Source organism: Drosophila kikkawai, chromosome 3R (assembly GCF_030179895.1).
Source record: "Drosophila kikkawai strain 14028-0561.14 chromosome 3R, DkikHiC1v2, whole genome shotgun sequence".
NCBI lineage: Eukaryota > Metazoa > Arthropoda > Insecta > Diptera > Drosophilidae > Drosophila > Drosophila kikkawai.
The window spans coordinates 8,366,005-8,384,344 of NC_091731.1; the positions used below are offsets into that span (position 1 = coordinate 8,366,005).

An 18,340-nucleotide genomic window follows, 5' to 3' on the forward strand; every position below is an offset into this window, starting at 1 on the left:
ATTAAAAAGTAACTGACCCACCGCACACAACTAACCGTCGGCTCCGCTTTCTACTTCGGGCTTGTTGTTACTTCGGCTCCGATTGGCTCTGAGCTGACCAAAAGACCAAGTCAGTACGTAATCGCTGCTGCTGCGAATCGGACGTGTTCGGCTAACCCAGTTCGCGTCATCCGTCGTCTGGGCCGTAACAAAAACACGTTTACGAAACTCACGACGCCATCGTCGTCATCTCGTTCTGGCCCGCGCGCGTAAACCAAGTCAACAGAGAAACAAAACAAGCAGCCAGCCAAAAGCAAAAGTGAGTGCAGTGGGGGATAGTTTTGGCCAAGTCGGGTACTGTTGCTGCAGTAACCGTGAACGGGCCGTAATAAACACAGAAAATTGATTGCAATGAGCGCGACTGGCCAAAGTGGATTGTAATTGAAATTACCAGGATTGGACCACAAAATACGTTTAAATGTATTAAACGCACACAAGCACAGTTCCAGCCGACTGCAGTATGAAATGCGCGGTGGCAGCCGTAAAAATGGCAATCGCAAGGGGTCATTCTATTGATTTTCGGCATTATTTATTAATGGACCCCGACAATAAAACTGCTTACAAAATTCGCAACTCCTTCGTCAGCCAACCAGCTAACCAGCCACTACCACGCTTACGCTTGTGCTAACCAGCACGCCCAGACACCCAAAATAACCCAAAAGTACACAGAGACAACTTTTCCGAATCGCTAAAACGATAATTAGTAAATAAAATATGATTTTGTTGACATTTTAAATAGTTTCAACAGCATAACTCAATTTACATTACTTCCTTTAATATTATAAATAATTAAATAATAAAAAAATTTATATTCGGCTTGAGACAATCAACATATTCGACTACATGCCAGATCATACATAGATCGAGTTTTTGTCGTGAAAGTTAAACCTACTGCACTTGTCTTCTGACAAAAGTCTTTTTGGGACTAAAAACTGCCGACTTAACTAAACGTTCATATAAGAGATAAATATCTTGTCAAGCCAAGAAATTATATCGCTGTAATAAAAATAAATAAAAAAAGCCTTAAGAGTAACCTTTAATATACATATATTTATTTTTGGCTATTAGGCATTAGTCGCAAGGCCTTTACTCTCGCGAAGCCCTTTTAACAGCTCTCACCTCGTTTCTCGCAGTGCATACGTGTGTGAGGCGTATGTGGCTGTAGCTGACAGCTGCCAAGTGCCAGCCAGGAGCTTGTCGTCAACAAGTCTATCAAAAGCACGTTTGTCATTTTTGTTGCAGTGGCCCCAGCTAGCAGGTGGCGCCAACCCCTGCCACCCCTTCACTCGTCGGGCTATGTACTGAGTGTGCCAGTGTGTGTGCGTGTTTGGCTGAGAGTTGCTTTTGTGTGTTCGCCAATTGGAAGTTTGTTTGAAACTACATTTTCCGCTCCTCCTGTCCCGCTCTGGCGCAAGACCCTTTTCCATTTTCATTTGCATTTTCCCCGTCTCGCAGCGAAAATCAATTGTTATATGCAATAAACGCAAGACAAGCCAAGCGCTGCGAACCAGTTTTTGTAGCGGAGCCAAAATGTTTTTTTTTGTCGGCTTACATAAACACCCGAGTGTTTGTTGGATGAAAAACAAGTTTATCAAATTTTATACAAATAATTTCAGTTTGTTTTTCCCCTTTATTTTGTAATTAATAATTGAAAATATTCTGGAAACTGTTTTTATTATGCCCGTTTGTCACTTTGTGGTCAACTTTGTGTATAATTTATAAAGTAATTAAATATATTTGATTTAAACCATTTGTATGTATTTAATTAAGTAACTGACGCTTCAAAATATCGTGTTATTGGGTAATAAAAATTAAAATTTTCTAGATTTCAGAAATTAAAAACAAAAGAATCTAATGAAATTTTTGTGTTTATACTCAAGGGTGGTAAAAAATATATGCACTTTGCTATATACTCTGACATATGTACATACATCGGTTTAATCTTAAAGTTTAACCCGGAAAGGCGAGCGTTGGCTTACATTTTTCTGCAATAAGGTTTTTCTCCAAAGCAGCTACCAGAAGCTTAGTTGACTTTAAAGCTGAGCTTCACAGTTTACACTTCACACCTCCCGTCATCAGCCAGCGACGTCGACCGCGCTGCTGTTGCTTTATTCAAATTGAGTTGTTGTTTATTCATGCATTTGTTGCACTCCCCAACGGTTTATTGTTGCCCCAACACCACCCAACACCCTGCACACCCACACCCACACTGGTGCATATTCGTTCGTAAGGGGTTTCCCCAACCCTTCCACTGCGAGCCCCTTTTTCGCCACGCGTCCGACGCCTGACATTTCTATGCTCGACTCAAGTGTCTGTTACGTTTAAATGTCGGCTCACAGTCACAGCTACAGTTGCAGTTAAAATTACAAACGCACACGTGTGTGCTAACAAGTGGCATTTGGTGTATATATATGCATTAGCGGGTCTGTGTGTGTGGGTGCGGGTTTGTTGGCTTAAAGCAAACTTTCACTTTTATACGACCAAAGACAAAAACTGGCAAAACGACAGTCGTGACCCCCCCTGAGTTTTGTCTTTGTTTTCTTTCTATATCTGTCAGTCTTTTTCTTGCATTACGTTTATTTATGGATACATTTTAAAGTTTTATAATCAATATTTATTGATGAATTATATAGGGTATAATAATTTTAATTAGCAGTTTGCAACGCAGTGAAAGAGTAATCTAGACATGTTATTATTCATATTCAGATATTAAATGTTTTTTCCTTAATATATATCCCTGACTCTTCAAGTCTTTTGCTTAGCTTAATGTAACCGTAATGTAAATTTATACAAAGCCCAGCTTCCATTCCAATTCCTGGTAACGTAACACAATCACCCAACCGGCAATTTGGCACCTAAATACATTATAATTAGAAACGTATTTGGTTACGATTAATACGGTTTGGAATATGACAAAGCCAACCATATTACACATACGTCGTGGTGTACCAAGTTAGACCTTTATGAGTTCTGTCTAAGCCTGGGGAACAACGTGTTATTCATGCCCCATTGTCGGTTTTGTGGCAACCCAAATTAAGCCTAATCAAATTGCAATTAAACAAAAATAAAATAATAAATTGTTGGACGATAATCTTGTTGGTTTGCTCAGTGAGGCAGGCACGTGGCGGTGGCTAGCCTAGATTAGCTTAGTTAATCCACTTTGCAGTAATTATCTCGGAACTAAGGCAATCTGTTCTCCAATGTCCTCCCTATATTTTCCGCCAAGTGTCCGGGTTGATTGATTTGGCTGAGCTGGGGAAACTTATCTTCTGAGCTATGCAGCGGGGTCCATCCATCAATGTCAGTACTTTTTCGGGGCTTCTGATAACACGGAATGAAGGAGTGTATTTTATTTTGGTTAATTATAAAAGATATATATTTTAGCGAAACTAAGGTACTTTCTGGTTGTTAATCTAAAAAGAGCTGACAAGCCCAACTACCATTTCCAACTACTGCCACAAAATGCAAAATAGTAAGCAAGTAACCGAACAGAGAAAAGGAAAGAAAGGGACAATCAATTCAATAATCCAAACAGCAATCCACTCCCAAGTCGAGACTCCAATTTCCATTTCGTATTGCCCTCAAGTCTGTTGCCATTCGCTCCGGTTCACTGGGAGTCGATTCTCCCCCCAATCGATTCCAAGTTTCATCCGTTCTCCGGTCATGGAACACCTAATAAAAGATCATTTGCATATGAATGCCTTGTCGGAATCCAATGTGTAAATTGTTCAAAAATGCGAAATGAACTCAGCTCGGGTCGCGCGGCTGACACTGAGACTGGTGGCGAACCCATCACCTGGCATCTGACTGCAGGACGATGAGTGCCAATGTCGTGGCCCCGAAGGCAGCTGTGCGCGTGTGCATCTGTTTGTGCTCGGGGTCGGGGCTTTTGCATTAAAGTGCATCCCAAGTTTTGTTGTTCACTTTACCGGGTGTGGGGACTTCTCCCAGAATTGCGACCTCCTTCTCCATGCCTGCCACCTGATGTAGTGTCAGAGCAATGCTCTGCTAGCAATGTTCCAGCAGCGACCACATTGCGTATACGACACGTAAGCGGGCAAGCTTATGTGAAAATGATTTAATATGGGAAATTTGTGTCAAAATAAAATTAAGACATTTTTAAGTTAAATTATATAGTAATATCTGAAGTAATTTCCGATGAAATTTCTATAAAGGGTATTCAGGGTGCAACGTGGTTTTCTTTCATTAACCTCCGTTCTCTCCAGTGGATATTTGCATTTGCAGTGCGCTTTTTCGGCATTTTCATTCTCTACAAACAACAAACAAATCAACTTATTTGTCTGTTTCCTGCTCTTTTCCATTCGCTTCCCATTTGGCTGTTGGTTGTTGGTGTTGCAGGTTGTTTGCTTGGCACTGATTGAGTGCAGTTTTCGCACATGCACACACGCAGATGGGCCAGCTTTGACTTTGCCCAGAAGAAGAGTTGATTATGGCCGCAAAAAAAAAAATACATATATATTTCAACCAAGAAAGGAGATGTAGCCAGTATTGCGAGCCTCGGAGATTTAAGTTTAAACCCACATTCATGAACTGGGTTTTAAGCACAGGATTATCCCAAGGAAAAACATTTGCTAATTGGGCTAAATGATGGGCTCAAATGGGTGCCTGCTGCATGAACTTTGGTTCATTAAAAAGTTAAATTAAATCTATAATCGCCCACTTAGCTATCCACCCCCTTGGGTGTTTGTTTATGATAATCCTTCTCAACATCAACATCATTACCATCGTCATCGCCATGACCATCGGTGGTGCTGCTCAAAAGCTCAACAAATCGTTTTTCGTTTTAATTGAAATGTCAGAGTCTCGAAAATTGTTATGAGCAAAAAATTGAAATGGATTTTCCTATGCATATTTAATGGAATGTTGGCATGTTGCGTTGTTGTTCTTTCCGTTTCCATGGTAGCTGCTATATAGTGCCCAGCGGGGTTTTTGCGTGGTTTTTGGTGATTTTGTTGATGTTCAATTAGGAATAGAGATAGAAACGAGACGATGAATGGTCAGATAGTTGGACAGAAATAGTTGGCTAGTTGTGTGCGAGTTTTTCATAATTAATACTATTGATTTGTCTCCGTTTTGGATTACTTATTTCTGCACAAATTGAAAATGAATAAAGGGGGGAAATGTACAAATTTATGAATGCGTTTATACAATGAATGAATATCCAAGAGCTTTGTGCTCCTGTAAGCATATTGAAATTCTTTGGCTCGTATTAAAATCAGTGATAGAAGAGTTGTACAATTTGTATTAATTTCTTGTTTAAATACAAATTAAGTTATGCGATTGCTGCAGGTGATGCCATACAAATTTAATTATTAGTCTAGATTCTGAAGGCAGTAAAGAGGGCGAGATAAAGTAAGTTAACTTAATTTCTTGGCACTTATTAACTTTACCAAAATCAAATATTGAACAGTTATTAAAATTGGATTTAATACAGGACAAGTCTTATTCAAAAATGAATTTCCATTATAAGCATAAACAACTTTTGGCAAATAGTTAAAAGTCTTTAAGGATTTGAACTGCATTGGGAGCCTTTAATCGTAGCATTTTCCATCTCCGATTAGCCTCTCCCCCACATAGTTTCTCCGCATTTCTATACCGCACAAACATTCTTGAACTGCCAGTATTTAGCTTGTCTCTGTGCCGCTCTGAAGTGAATTTCTCTGGGAGCAAACAATCAAACTGTTATCCCTCAACTGTGCGATATTTCTCATCTCAACTGGCCAATCATCCGCTCCTTACCCACCCCCCAGTGCTGCCCCGCACATCCTTCATACAGGATAGATCCGTCAGTGACTGAACCAACATTTCATCATCGTCATCGTTATCATCGATTTGTAATGCTCGGGGCGGAAGCGGAGAATTCCCCCATCACGGCGCTTGCCAAATCAAATCTTTAAACTTGTGCAACCATCCAGAGATTATCGCTGTTCCAGGCAGGCAGCTCCCATTCCCCACCACCACTCCACTTGTCTGGCAATAGTTGTGCAATAAAGTTTAACGCATTTTTTTTAACCTCCTTCCCTCATTGCGCTTCCCTTCCCTTTATGCCCCTGCACTTTTTGCCACGTCATCGATTTTTATTGAAATTGACACTATCTGAGGGACGCCTTTAAGTGGGCGTCCAACATGGATCCCTATAACAATCTCATTGCGAGGGACACTTTTAATGAGCAGTTACTGGAGCACATCCACTTTGGCTCTTCTGGCGGGCTGGCAAATGCAAGAGGAAAATGGGAAATGCGAAATGGAAAACAGGCAGTCAAGAGGAAAGTTCTTAAAAAGTTGCTAATTGGATTTGATTTCCCGATATGAAATAAATTTGATTAAAAAATCTTCTATCTCCGGTTCTGCTGCTCCTCCATTTGTCTTTGTCCCTGCCAACGATTCGCCCGATTTTCATTAAGGTTGCACAGAAATTTCATTAAAAATTTATTACCAACTTTTTTTTTGTTCCTCCCTTCTGGGTCCGCTCCCTGCCACCCAATTCCCACACCGGACTGCTCCGATGCCATCTGTTTGGGAGTGCGGACAAGCTAATAACCAACAAGAGTTCACAGAGACATAAAACAAGGTTGCAGCCAAAAGGGAGAGAAACAAAGAGCCAATGCGAAAGAGAAGCAGTTAATAACTAGAAAAGGCAGCTTACACTCCCAATTCGAAGTTGGGATACCCTAAAGTGATTTAGCATTTAAAGATAATGGAGTGTAATGTACAAATAGGAGTACATTATAATCAACTAAAAATGTACCCTTTGGTCTGAGGATTATTAGCTCGCCAACTGGTATAAGTTCAGTAGTTTAGACTCTAAGGCGTTACAAATTTCTGATAAATGTGAGTATAACCAACCAGGGCATAAAAGCAGAAAGCGAAAAAACTGACAAACAGTATAAGTGGCAACAACGAATGGAAATGGGTAAATGTTGTTGGCCAACAAAACACAATACCCGACCGACTATGAATGAAACATCTGCGACTCGCTTATGAGTTTCTGAGTGTCTGAATAGCTCCCCAGTAGACTTACAATAGGAAAGACTTTAGATGCTCCCTTCGACACATAGAAATGTAAACTAAGAAAGCCACAAACCAGTTTAATCTTAAAAGCTTACAAAGAAGTTTAGTTTGACTTGTTAAAATAATTTAGGTTGCTATTTAAGGATAATAATAAAATTTTGACAGGTTAAGGGTAGCAAGTATAGTAGCAGTAGTAGACCTATATTTCCGAGTGACTTGGCCAACAAACCTTTTCCCCAGTGTACGATGGATTTAAAAAGACGCTCAACTGGTTTTCTGTTGGCCAATAAAAGACAAAAACAAGAGCACACCAACGACAAGCGCAGCCAGCGAAACGAAAGCAAAAGCAAGCCACGCGAGACAATGGCGTTAAAAAGTGTGGCAACAGACCAACACATCCCAGGCACCGGCAACAGCCAGTGAGATCATAAAACGAACAGATACGCGTACGTATGAGCACATATGGACACATGTGCAGCATATTCAGAAGAGCAAATTGAGTCAGTAAGTCAAATCGAATTGAACATGAATCGCGGAACCGTGCGAGTTGCCATCGACGAGTTTGGAAACTGCTCGCGATACACAAGTGAGCATCGCTGAATAAGAGCCAGATTGCATAAAATATTTACTCAAAGGGGTATAAACATAATTATTTGGACTTTAAACGGGAAATCGGTAGGCAAATGTTGGAAAAGCAATTCCGCATCCAACTGTTTACAGTTCAACAGAAATTTCCAATAACTCAACAGTCTGAATAAATATAATTATATCAATGTACGCAGTGGAGAAATCGTTTCATAGGAAACTCAATAGGTCATGAAATCCGGCACTAGTGCAGATTATATTACTGCTCTTACAATTTATATCTGTTTAATGGCGAACAACCTGGATCCGTGCATGGAAGCCTATAAATGTCAATACCCTGACATAGGGTGCCACAAGCTCATCTCATCTGAGCTCTCATCTAATCTTGTCTCATTTACGACTTCTGTCTTAGTACTTTTTATTATGCAAGTCATTAGGATGGCCCCCTTTTATAGCAGAACGTTGGTACCCATCCCTACCTGAAGCGCTCTTCCTCCATAATAACACAGAAGTGAAATTTATGGGTGTTTTTAATGCGCTCGTTGGCTGCTTAATGACTGCATTCCCTTCCACCTTTTGACCTTATTTATTTGATTTCGCCCTCATTGAGAAGCAAAGAGATTCAGCAATGGCTAATTAATAACTTTGTGGTAAAAGTTTGGTTGCTGGAAAGGGAGAGAAATGCTTAAGTGAAGTACGAGCTCTTAAAGGAGCAAAATGTTGAGTATAAACTTTTTATTTTTTATTATTTCCTTCGTTTTCAATTCCTTATTCATATTTATATCGAAAGCTTGAAATGCCTTAAAATATGTTAAATCAGCATTACCAGGCGAATATTTACATGCTCAGTATTACCAGGTATTATATACATATTACGTATACGTATCATATATTAAGTATAAGCAACCAGTAGGAGAACATGCTAAATATAATATACAAACACAGTATACAAACTTTTAATTATAAACATTAACATAAACTTTGCATTTCTGAGGCGAAGTCATCCCAAATTTATATATCTTATCCATTTTTACATTTAAACAAGATGACAGTGCAGCATCTGGAATTTGCATCCCGCTTTTGTCATCGTTATCCACTGAACCGAATTCGCAATGTAGAACGATTTCCTTAACTTTATTTTACTCATGCAAAATCCATTTCCTTCTTCTTCTCCTGTGCTCGACAGGCCCCACCATCATCAACATTATCAGCGCGCGTAATGGAAATGGCGCCCCGAACAATCATGTGAAATTGGTGTAAAATGCAGACAAGATGGAGCCCCGGCATAAAGGAAATGGGAATCGTGCGAAAGGCAATAACACATCAAATTGGTATTAGAACTTGTTACTTTGGCGCCCCGTCCTAACTATATAAAAGAAGGGGCGGAAGCCGGGCGTGGCCGCTGTGAAGCAAATTGGAACAAGAACGAGAACGACTTCGTTGTCTGCCTGTCGCTGGTTGCAACATAAAAGTCAATTAATGTACAATTACAACAACGACGGCAACAGGAGCAGCGCCAACAACCAAAGGTGCTTCTGGCTCCAAAAGGCAAGGCAAGAGAGAGGAGCGAAATTACAGCAAATTACACGCAACGAGTCCTAAAAGCTGCGGTCCAAGTTGGAGCAGGACCCGGAAACGGAGTGGACCGAGGAGGAGGAGTCGGTGTACCAGAACCTAGAGCTGGTCCCATCATCGCCACCAGCGCCTCCCCGTCGCCATCAGCATCATCGGCATCACCATCAGCCACACCACTGCCATCCATTGTCCAGCGGTGGCAGGGGCAGCACCAAGAACGACGGAAGCGAGAGCCAAAAGGACGACGACGACGAGGACGTCGACGAAGGCGGCGGCAACAAAATGACTTTCGTTAACAAGCTGAGCAAAAGCTTTCGCTGGCTGCGCTGCTCGACATTGTGTGCAATTTTGTTTTATATGTTTTTCATTGGCCTGATCCTGCACAGCACTAGCCACAAGCTGCAGCAGCAGCTCAAGGAGCAGAGCAGCAGTAGTAGCAGCAGCAGCAGCACTCAGGCCGAGCCGAAAATGGCGCCCAATGCGGGCCAGAGTGGCGCCCAACGTGGGACAGTCGGCCGAAGCCAGCTGAATGCGCTGCAGGAACTAGAGCAGCAGCAACAAAAACACCAGAACAGACTAAAGACCCAGCCCGTGGCGAACAGTTTTGATCTGGGGAGTGAGCATCAGAATCCCCACCGCCGAAAGGGACAGGAGAAGGCGGGCAATGCCAGCCAATCCCCTAACCAGCCCGAAACAGTTATTTTGGCGGCCAGCAATGTGAACGAGAAGCAAATACTGGCAAAAGCATTCAAACGGTAAGTTGCGCCTGTAAGGGTGCCTGAGTTATGGCCTTGAGCCCGGGCCCTCCTCGGTTTGTTCTGTTGATAATTTGGCACTAGTTCGGTGGCTTCTTTATTGTTGCGGATAACGATGTTGCTGCGGCTTTCATCGCCCCAACACTCATCCGTTCCCGTTCCCGTTTCCCCACTCAGTGGAGCTCTGAAAGTGACCGCCATAACTCTGTGTACGACAAATTGTAAAAATTAGTGGCAATGCAGCCAAGGCAGCTAAAATTGATGGATGTCCTGTAGCAGCAAGGAGGGTGAGCAACGTCAGGGGGCAAAATCGGATCAATAGGGACACGGACCGAGATTTGTTTTCTACTACGCTCTTGACTCGTTCCGAGCAATCAGGATAATCGAATTACAAGCTGGCCGCCATGCGAAGATAATAAACTTTGATTGAACAGTTTTGTTGTTGAAAAAAGACATATTAAATTAGGGCTGCCAGGGAAGAATGTTAGATAAGGCTTAAGAAAGTCTTTAAAAATATAAATATATATATTGGAATTTTTTTATTTACATAGTTAAATGTATATGTAATATCATTTAAAGACTCATACTTATTTACTATAAACGAAAAGCATGTAGACCCCCTAATTATTTTAAGTAGCTTCATAATACCTTCTCAGTTTCTGCACAAGCGATTAGGCAATTGGCCAAATGCTTGAATCTACTAAAGTCCGTAATGGATTAGTAGTGGGGAGAGCACCGAGGTGGTCAGACGTAAACTGAAAAGTTTCAGTCATGTTCCTAGGGGGAAAGTGCATCCGATGCTGTAGGGCTTCGGGGTAATCAAGCAGTCAAAATGCCAGGAATTTCTTAACCAAAAACCGAGATGGCAACAGGAAAATAAAACTTGAGGTGTCGAAAAGGATTTGCAAGGAAATAAATTTTGGGCCAAATAAATAAGAGAGAGGGAAATCAAACTGTCACAGCATTTTCATATTTATTCGACTTGCTTCCTTGCCCTTAACCAAAAGTTTTCCCATCTCTTATCCGTTAAAAGCAGTCAAAGTTGTGGTTGCTAAACTTGAAACTTTTTGCTAAAACTCATTTCGATTCAATAAACAATAGAGTGGAAAGGCTTCCGTCTACTTGTTGGGTTTCCCACTAATATTAAGATAAATTACGTTCGCTTCAGGCGATTAAACCAGTCAGGATTTTAATTACCAGTAGAGATTTGATATTTTCTTTGGTGTGCATAAGAATTTGTGTCATTTTCATTAGGAAAGATGCATATTAAATGACAGATTTTATACAAATTGAGCAGTGAGAAAATAACTCTCTGACTTGTGGCTTTATTTGTTGTAAATTAATTAAATCTTCAGTTTTATAAAGAGTAAATATATATTAATCATTTGCAGATGCGTTACTTAAGGGGGGGGTAAGGTTAATTCGGTGCAAAAATGCCCACTTTTCAAAAAAATGTTGTGGCGAAACGGCTAAAGCTAGCTTAACGAATTAAATACCATATAATAACACAACATTTGAACAGTTTGTGATAAATTTTGTATTGAAAAATATTTAGAGGTAGAGGAGTTATAGGGAATCTCCCGAGTCGCCTCCAAAAAAAGTTGGTTTGCGGTGTACATCCTAACTGTCCACAGAATCATCCGATCTACAAAAATTATACCTCATTCGTTAAAGGATAAGTGTCCCGAGGTATTCTCGAAGCGTTTTTATTTTTAAAATTTTTTCCCTATTTTTTATCAAAATTTGAAGTCAAAACCCCGATTTTTGACTAAAAAATTAAGTTAATTTGTTAAATAAAAAATATAAGAAAATTAAAAATTAAAAAAAGCTCGACGAGAATACCTGTAGAATTATCTAAAGAAGTTATGTTCCAAATTTCAAACCGATTGGTTCAGTATATTTTTAGTTATCGTGTACACCGATTTTCAAAATGGCATTTTTCAGGAGAGCGCTTTAAACTTTGTGATTCTCATGCATTGAACACCAGACGACCTTCGTTCAACTCCGCATAACTTCGTCAATTTTACTTTGATTGATGTAAAACTTGGACACAATATTCTTAAGATATTGAACTTTTAAAATAAAAAATAAAAAAAATTTACGAAAAAAAAAATTAAATACCTTACCCCCCCCTTAAATTAACCTCATTCCATTTGTTTCCTAACCTTTTTTTTTTTAACATGAATGTCACCTAATTTCATGGTCAGCCTCAACCCTGGCCATTTTCATTGGCTTCGTTCACCTCCATAGTCCTTTTTAGCTCTTTCTTACCCGATTTTCGCCACTTTTGATAACCAGTTCAAACCCCCGAAGGTAGCCCCCCAGGAAGCTGTCCGTCAGCGGAGCTATGGCTGTAGTTTTCTGTAAATATAAACACGGGAGGGCTTTAAGTAAATACGACTATGAATGCCCGCCACCAAAGTCCAGCCAACTCCAGAGGATCTCGCTTTGGCGGGGATACCGGGAAAGCATTTGGTGTCCGTATTTGTTTGCAAATATATACATTCATTGCTGCGTGCATGTGTTCGGGGCACACATTTGCAGAGGCTTTATTAATATTTGATGAAGGATAACATTTAAAACCATTGAAGCCCAAAGGACCCGAGACCGAGTTCAGTCGAATTTCTATTCTGACGAAATTAAAATTATTTGCATAGCATTTATTGCCCCAATATATTTGAAAATTTATGCCAGCCCGGTTGGGGAAAAAATGTTACATTTATTAAATTTGAAATTCTCGGGCAATCGAAATTCAAATCAAATTAAAACACTGGAAAGCAATTAAAGCGTAAAGGGGGCACCAAACGCTTTAAATGCCCATTGTTTTGCGAATTTTCGGATATTTAAGGCCCCTCGGGGGTTGTGTGAGTTATGTGGAGATTTCCACTTGTCTCCTTCGAATTAAACTGCAATTAAACCGACCAGAAAATGTTGTGATAATTGCGTGGCTGAAATTAATAGCCGTCATTTGGTGAACCCAATTCCCGGCCGAGCCCTCCCTTTCTGAATTTAAATTTCATTTTAATAATGCGGTCATCGCTAGGCATGGGCGTGGGTGTCCAATTTTTAGGAACAATTAAATGGTATCTGCCACTGTCTCCGCTGCCCGCTGATAGGGACATTGTCATACATTTTAATTGGGCGCCAGCCTCCTCCGTTCCCCTCTTATGGGCAGCCACATGGCATCGACAGTTGTGTTTTGCAGTTCCAATCTCATTCCCCATGCATGACCGACGCGACCGGTGAGGCGGGCTAATGTCCACTGTTCCGTGTCCCCCGTCCAATGTACAATGTCCCGGGCCCGTGTCCAGGGTGACTTTTGCATCCAATTAGTCCTGCCTGCGGCGGCCGTGACACCCGCCCATCCAACACCGTCCGCCCCGCCGGCTCTGCTTTGATTGGGCGTTGTGCTAAAATTGCACACTTCCTTCTGCAGAAGGTGTCTCCCTCCAGCAGCGCACGAAAGTATGCTATAAACTTTGGTGGCAAGTTTGAGCGCAAAACGTGGAAAAGTTTTTCGCCGCTATTTTTGCTATTGTTTTTAGTGCACTTACCAACTGTGTGTGGTGGTGTATGGTTCGGCGTTGCTAATGTGATTTATGTATTTTTTGAGAAGTTAACACCCAAAGACTTATGCTTACTTACAGAAGCTACTTGCTGTTTTACTTATGGCTTAAATTATGTTAAATTGAATATTAAATGTAACAATACAATGAAAATAAATTTCTAAAAAGGTAAGCAAAATATAAGTACATAAGTAAAATATAATTGTGTGAGTGATTATTATTAGCTACTCTTTACTCTAACAACATTCTATCAACTGCATACGGAAAATTACTTCTTTAAGTGCCAAAGATGCTTCTTTTTGAATATGATTTTTCTTTTGAATTTAAAATTACGGCTAACAAATGTTTTATTTACACACTTTTGATCGAAAAGCAAAGCTAATTTACCAACTGTCCAAAGTAAGAAGACTTGAAATTTAAGTCGAGAGGCCTAGGCCAAACAGTCGAAATAAAGTTTCGGTAATCCCATTAAATTTTCAGCAGTTGAACCTAACTCTGCCATCGGTCCTAAAAGAGAGAGGCAGAGCAGGACGGAGAGACGCAGAGCGAGATAGGTAGAGGGACTAGAAGAGTTGAGCAGATGAATGCGAACACAAGTTCACTGGAGCCCTGTGTATATGCAATCAAATAATAGTTTTATGCACCACTCAAAAGCCCTTCTATGCATTGCATCCTGTCTAACAAATCCTTAGACAGAGCCACAAAAAATAAAACAAGCAGAAAGCGAGGAGCCGTGCAGGAGCATCGTCTGTGGCAGAAGCAATTGGCCAACTTCGGTGGAACCGCAGGCTTATGCAAAATGCACTTGGCGCTTTGTAACAAATCCCCGAAACTTAGGCCAAGGGGCGACTCTATCCCCAACCCTTTTGCGAAAGCCTCAATTGCAGGGGGTCTCTCCCCCTGAAAACGAATGCAAAAGTTGTTCCCATTCACATTTTTGCGAGTCACTTCTTGCACGTACCAAAGATGCCAAAGGAAGAAACGCAAAGAGCAAAAACTTTCTTTTTATATTCGAGGATTTACCCTCCTTTCCGTTTTGATCCCACTCGAAAAGACCGCAAACGTTTCTCATATACATTTCAGCTGGAGCTGGAGCAGGGACGTGACCGAAGCGAGGAATTAGGTGGGCCGGGCGAAGCGCAAACTTTCTCTCGCCAAAGGAAGCGCAACTTGAAACCGTTTTAGCTGCAACTTTATTTATTTATCAACTATATGCTAATGAAACCACAGTGCGGCGGGGCTTCCGTCTCCTGCCAGTGTCCCGGCTTCTCCTGCGGATGCGAGTTCCGTTCCTGCCGGTTCCCACACTCTCGCACACACCGACAGACCTCATCCATATACAAACACACAAACAGACACAATCGCTGGCACAAACAATTGGTCTCGGCTGGCATCCGCTGATTATTCCAGTGGTTTCCTAGTCCCCAGTAAGGAGCTTTAATGTCTGACACCTGTTTTGGGCATTCGCACTTCATTGCCGGGGGCGGTATACCGCCCACAGGCTCACTTGGAGAAAGGAAAGTCGAGGGTCCACTGAAATAATGTTTATATTTTCTTTAAAGCATAAGCAACATGTTATTAATAAATATTATATTTTTGATTGTCTGCTGGTGGCCCTACTTGTTTCAAAACTATGTATTTACCTTGACCAGACCACACCCTAACGCTTTGCCTGTCTGTATTTTGTTTCCAATTCATATATATTTACTAATAAATTTTTCCAAGTGCAAATCCCAAGGACTTAAGAAATCATTAGACAGCTGTCATATGCAGCATTCGGTGTCACCGCTTCTCTGTGGTGAGGTAGGCAGTTGGGAAGCACGAGGAAGGAGTGCCTGCAAGGACCACTAACAGAGAAGTAGGCAACATCTGACAGTGGATCCAGTCAGACAGTAGGTTATATTGTATAATAAACATTTGATTAGGCTGCCGTAATACATCAAGTTTAATATTATCAGCCTTTTTCATAATGCACCAAATATATTAAATCTGAAAAGAAGAAACGATTTATTATTGCCATTAAAACACATAGCGTTCATTAACTTTCAAAGAGTTAAACATAATTGCTGGGTAACTTAAAATATTTATGAGGTTGGGATAACATTATTACTGTGCACTTTAAACCTTTGATTTTTCACATTATGTTAACCCTTAACTATTAATTCGTTTCAGTGCCGATCGAAATCGCGATGGAAAACTGTCCATCCAGGAGATGGGCCAGTACATCAACCGTCGGATCGTGGAGCACATCGACGAGGCGATCCTAAACAATGCCCGCGAGTTCCGGCGCGTGGATATTGGACCAGCGGACGGGCTGATCACCTGGGATGAATACCATCGCTTCTTCCTGCGAGAGCACGGCATGACGGAGGCAGACATCGATGAGCACGATGAGATTCGGCACACGGCGCTGAATCGACGGGCCAGGGAGGACATGATGCGGGACAAGGCCCGCTGGTCGGAGGCCGCTCGCACCGATCTGTTCACGTTGACCATCGACGAGTACTTGAGCTTCCGGCACCCCGAGTCCAGCGTGTCCAATCTACTAGAGCTGGTGGACGACCTGCTGCGCCAGTTCGACCAGGATGGCGACGACCAGCTGACGCTGGAGGAGTTCTCCGACCTGAACGTGGACGACGATGATGACCTGCTGCGGAAGTCGTTGATCTCCAAGACGTTGGTGGAGCGTCGCGAGGAGTTCAAGCGGATCATCGACAAGAACCACGACGGCAAAGCCGATCGTGGCGAGCTCTTAAACTACGTGAACCCGAAGACACCGCGATACGCCCTTCAGGAGGCGGCCACCTTGTTCAGTCTGTGCGATGAGAACAAGGACGAGCTGCTGACCCTTAAAGAGGTGAGATTGCCAGGAGAGCTGTAGATATCAAGCTCATTAATAGTTAAAGGATATTCCTGTGTTTGTATAAGTTACTAATTAAATACAACTTGATTTCTATCCTTGCAGATGACTGACAATGCCGAGATCTTTCTGCAATCCAAGATGATAGACACGGCAAACAGTTTTCACACAGAATTCTAATTATTGGTTGCGTTGCCTTTACCACACCTTCCCCTTTGAGCATTTATAGTGATATTAATTTGTAAGTTTGTGCACCTAAAACTACAATTTAGTTAGACGAAAGGCATTTTGTGTTCACCTTTGTACTCTAGAACAAGTAGGATCAGATGTAACCATGAAAGGAAATCATTTCTCGTGTGATCTTTCAATAACTAATCGTAAGCATGCTAAGCAAGCATAAATTGGCACACACATACACCAACTAAATATACGTAATTTTATGTAACCCTAATTGTGTCTTTTTTTGGGCGCGACAGGGCAGACATGTCGCCATTCGCCATTCATTTCCCAACTCATCTGAACTCATCTGGCCTCGCTTATCTCAGATTACAAATGATTTGCCCCTTAACAAAGTATGAAATTAAATTGTAGCCGCCCTCGAAATCTCCCTAAGGACATCCTCCCGCCGAGCTGACAAATCACTGCACATTAAGGCTAAGTCCTTGTTCAATTTGTGTGTCCCTTGCCGTCTCTGCCCCGGTAAACGAAACACAATGATAAATAAGGCACGGCACGAATGATAAATAAGTGTCACTTGCAATAATTTCCCAGGAATCGACGAAACTGCTCAAAATTGACTTTTGTCACAGAAAACACGGAGCGAGATGCGACTGGTACGCATCATGGCGCTTCGCCAGCGTCTGGCTGACAAGCTGGTGATGCCGGAGCGGCTGAAGGACACGCTCGTGGAGAAGTGGATAAAGTGCTGGAGCGGCCTGGTGCGCGACTACACTGAGGTGGCGGTTGGAGCAGTGCGCGAGTCCTACGCCCATCCCAAGTGGGCGCTGGCCTATGGCACTGGACTGGCTCTGCTCTACCAGACCGTGGTCAACAATCCCGGCGAGGAGTACTTTATGACGCAGCTGCGGCGGAACACCAACCTTATGATCACGGTGGCGCCTGATCAGCAGAATCCCGTTTCCGCGGAATATCTGCTCATGTTGGAGCGAGCCATCAACCAGAAGAAGCTCCGTCTGCTCTCACTGGGCATCTGTACGCTGCTCTGGGTGGATCTGTTTGACGAGGACGACTGCACATATCCGGCCATCTGTGAATACACCAAGGTGGGCTTCCTCAACTTCCACGAGCGCGTTATCGACGTGGGCTTCTGGAAAAAGTACTGGCGGCTCAATTGGAAGATGCGCAACTACGATGTTAATTACTTGTAAGGGATTCGGATATGGATTAGCCGCTGATCGATCTTTCTCTTCCCTGGAGCTAGCTTAAGTTACTAAACCCCTAAGATGCTTTTGCGCTCTTTTTATTCCAAAATACATTATACATATCTCTCCGTTTTTTCCATCCTGACGAAACTTAGGGAATCTCTTGGTAGGGCATTTTACAAGTAATTGACTGTATGAGGGGTGTTAAGGAGTATCTTCCAGTCTGTTAGCTAAGAAAATCATTTAAAAAGTACGGTAAATAGTGATGGATTTGTTGTGTACACGATACAGAGGAGCAGGAGCCGAGGCAGGATGTACTTAGCTACGTGACATGTGTGTGTGCAGGCAAGGAAGCCAGGGTGGATAGCGTTAGGGGCATGATAATCCCCAGTCCAAGTCGTATCTAATCAAAGGCAGACACGCCAGACACTGCGGATAGAAGAATCAAGGGGCTTGCTCTACCCGAACCCAACAATAAGCGGGCGGTGGTGGGTAATTGAATCTAATTGTTCGGAAGCGCAGATAATGAGCACGTAAAATGGCAAG

The 18,340-nt window shown here is 42.1% G+C and overlaps 2 protein-coding genes across 3 annotated transcripts; both read left to right on the forward strand.

The window, feature by feature from the left end:
• The first annotated feature begins 104 nt into the window (after positions 1–104).
• myd (stromal cell derived factor mayday) lies at positions 105–16,850 on the forward strand. 2 transcript variants are annotated; one of them, XM_017180487.3, is made up of 4 exons: positions 105–298; positions 8,843–9,986; positions 15,725–16,409; positions 16,518–16,850. In XM_017180487.3, the coding sequence occupies exons 2-4, from the start codon at positions 9,514–9,516 to the stop codon at positions 16,590–16,592; spliced, it is 1,233 nt and encodes a 410-aa protein (XP_017035976.1). In that variant the 5' UTR covers positions 105–298; positions 8,843–9,513; the 3' UTR covers positions 16,593–16,850. The 2 variants fall into 2 exon arrangements, with proteins under 2 accessions (XP_017035976.1, XP_070143398.1); XM_070287297.1 differs by lacking the exon at positions 105–298 and adding an exon at positions 6,830–6,891.
• Positions 16,851–17,153: 303 nt separating this feature from the next.
• Positions 17,154–17,926, forward strand: LOC108084335 (mitochondrial import inner membrane translocase subunit Tim29-like). Its single transcript, XM_017180496.2, has one exon. It carries the CDS (start codon positions 17,237–17,239, stop codon positions 17,798–17,800), a length of 564 nt encoding a protein of 187 aa, XP_017035985.1. The 5' UTR covers positions 17,154–17,236; the 3' UTR covers positions 17,801–17,926.
• The last annotated feature ends 414 nt before the right edge of the window (positions 17,927–18,340 follow it).

What these genes read in the sequence shown, in the direction of transcription:
- myd (XM_017180487.3), top strand. Translation starts at nt 9,514, where the DNA reads ATGACTTTCGTTAACAAGCTGAGCAAAAGCTTTCGCTGGCTGCGCTGC. An exon ending in CTGGCAAAAGCATTCAAACG is followed by an intron (nt 9,987 to 15,724) that starts GTAAGTTGCGCC and finishes AATTCGTTTCAG; the next exon opens with TGCCGATCGAAATCGCGATG. An exon ending in AGCTGCTGACCCTTAAAGAG is followed by an intron (nt 16,410 to 16,517) that starts GTGAGATTGCCA and finishes CTATCCTTGCAG; the next exon opens with ATGACTGACAATGCCGAGAT.
- LOC108084335 (XM_017180496.2), top strand. Translation starts at nt 17,237, where the DNA reads ATGCGACTGGTACGCATCATGGCGCTTCGCCAGCGTCTGGCTGACAAG.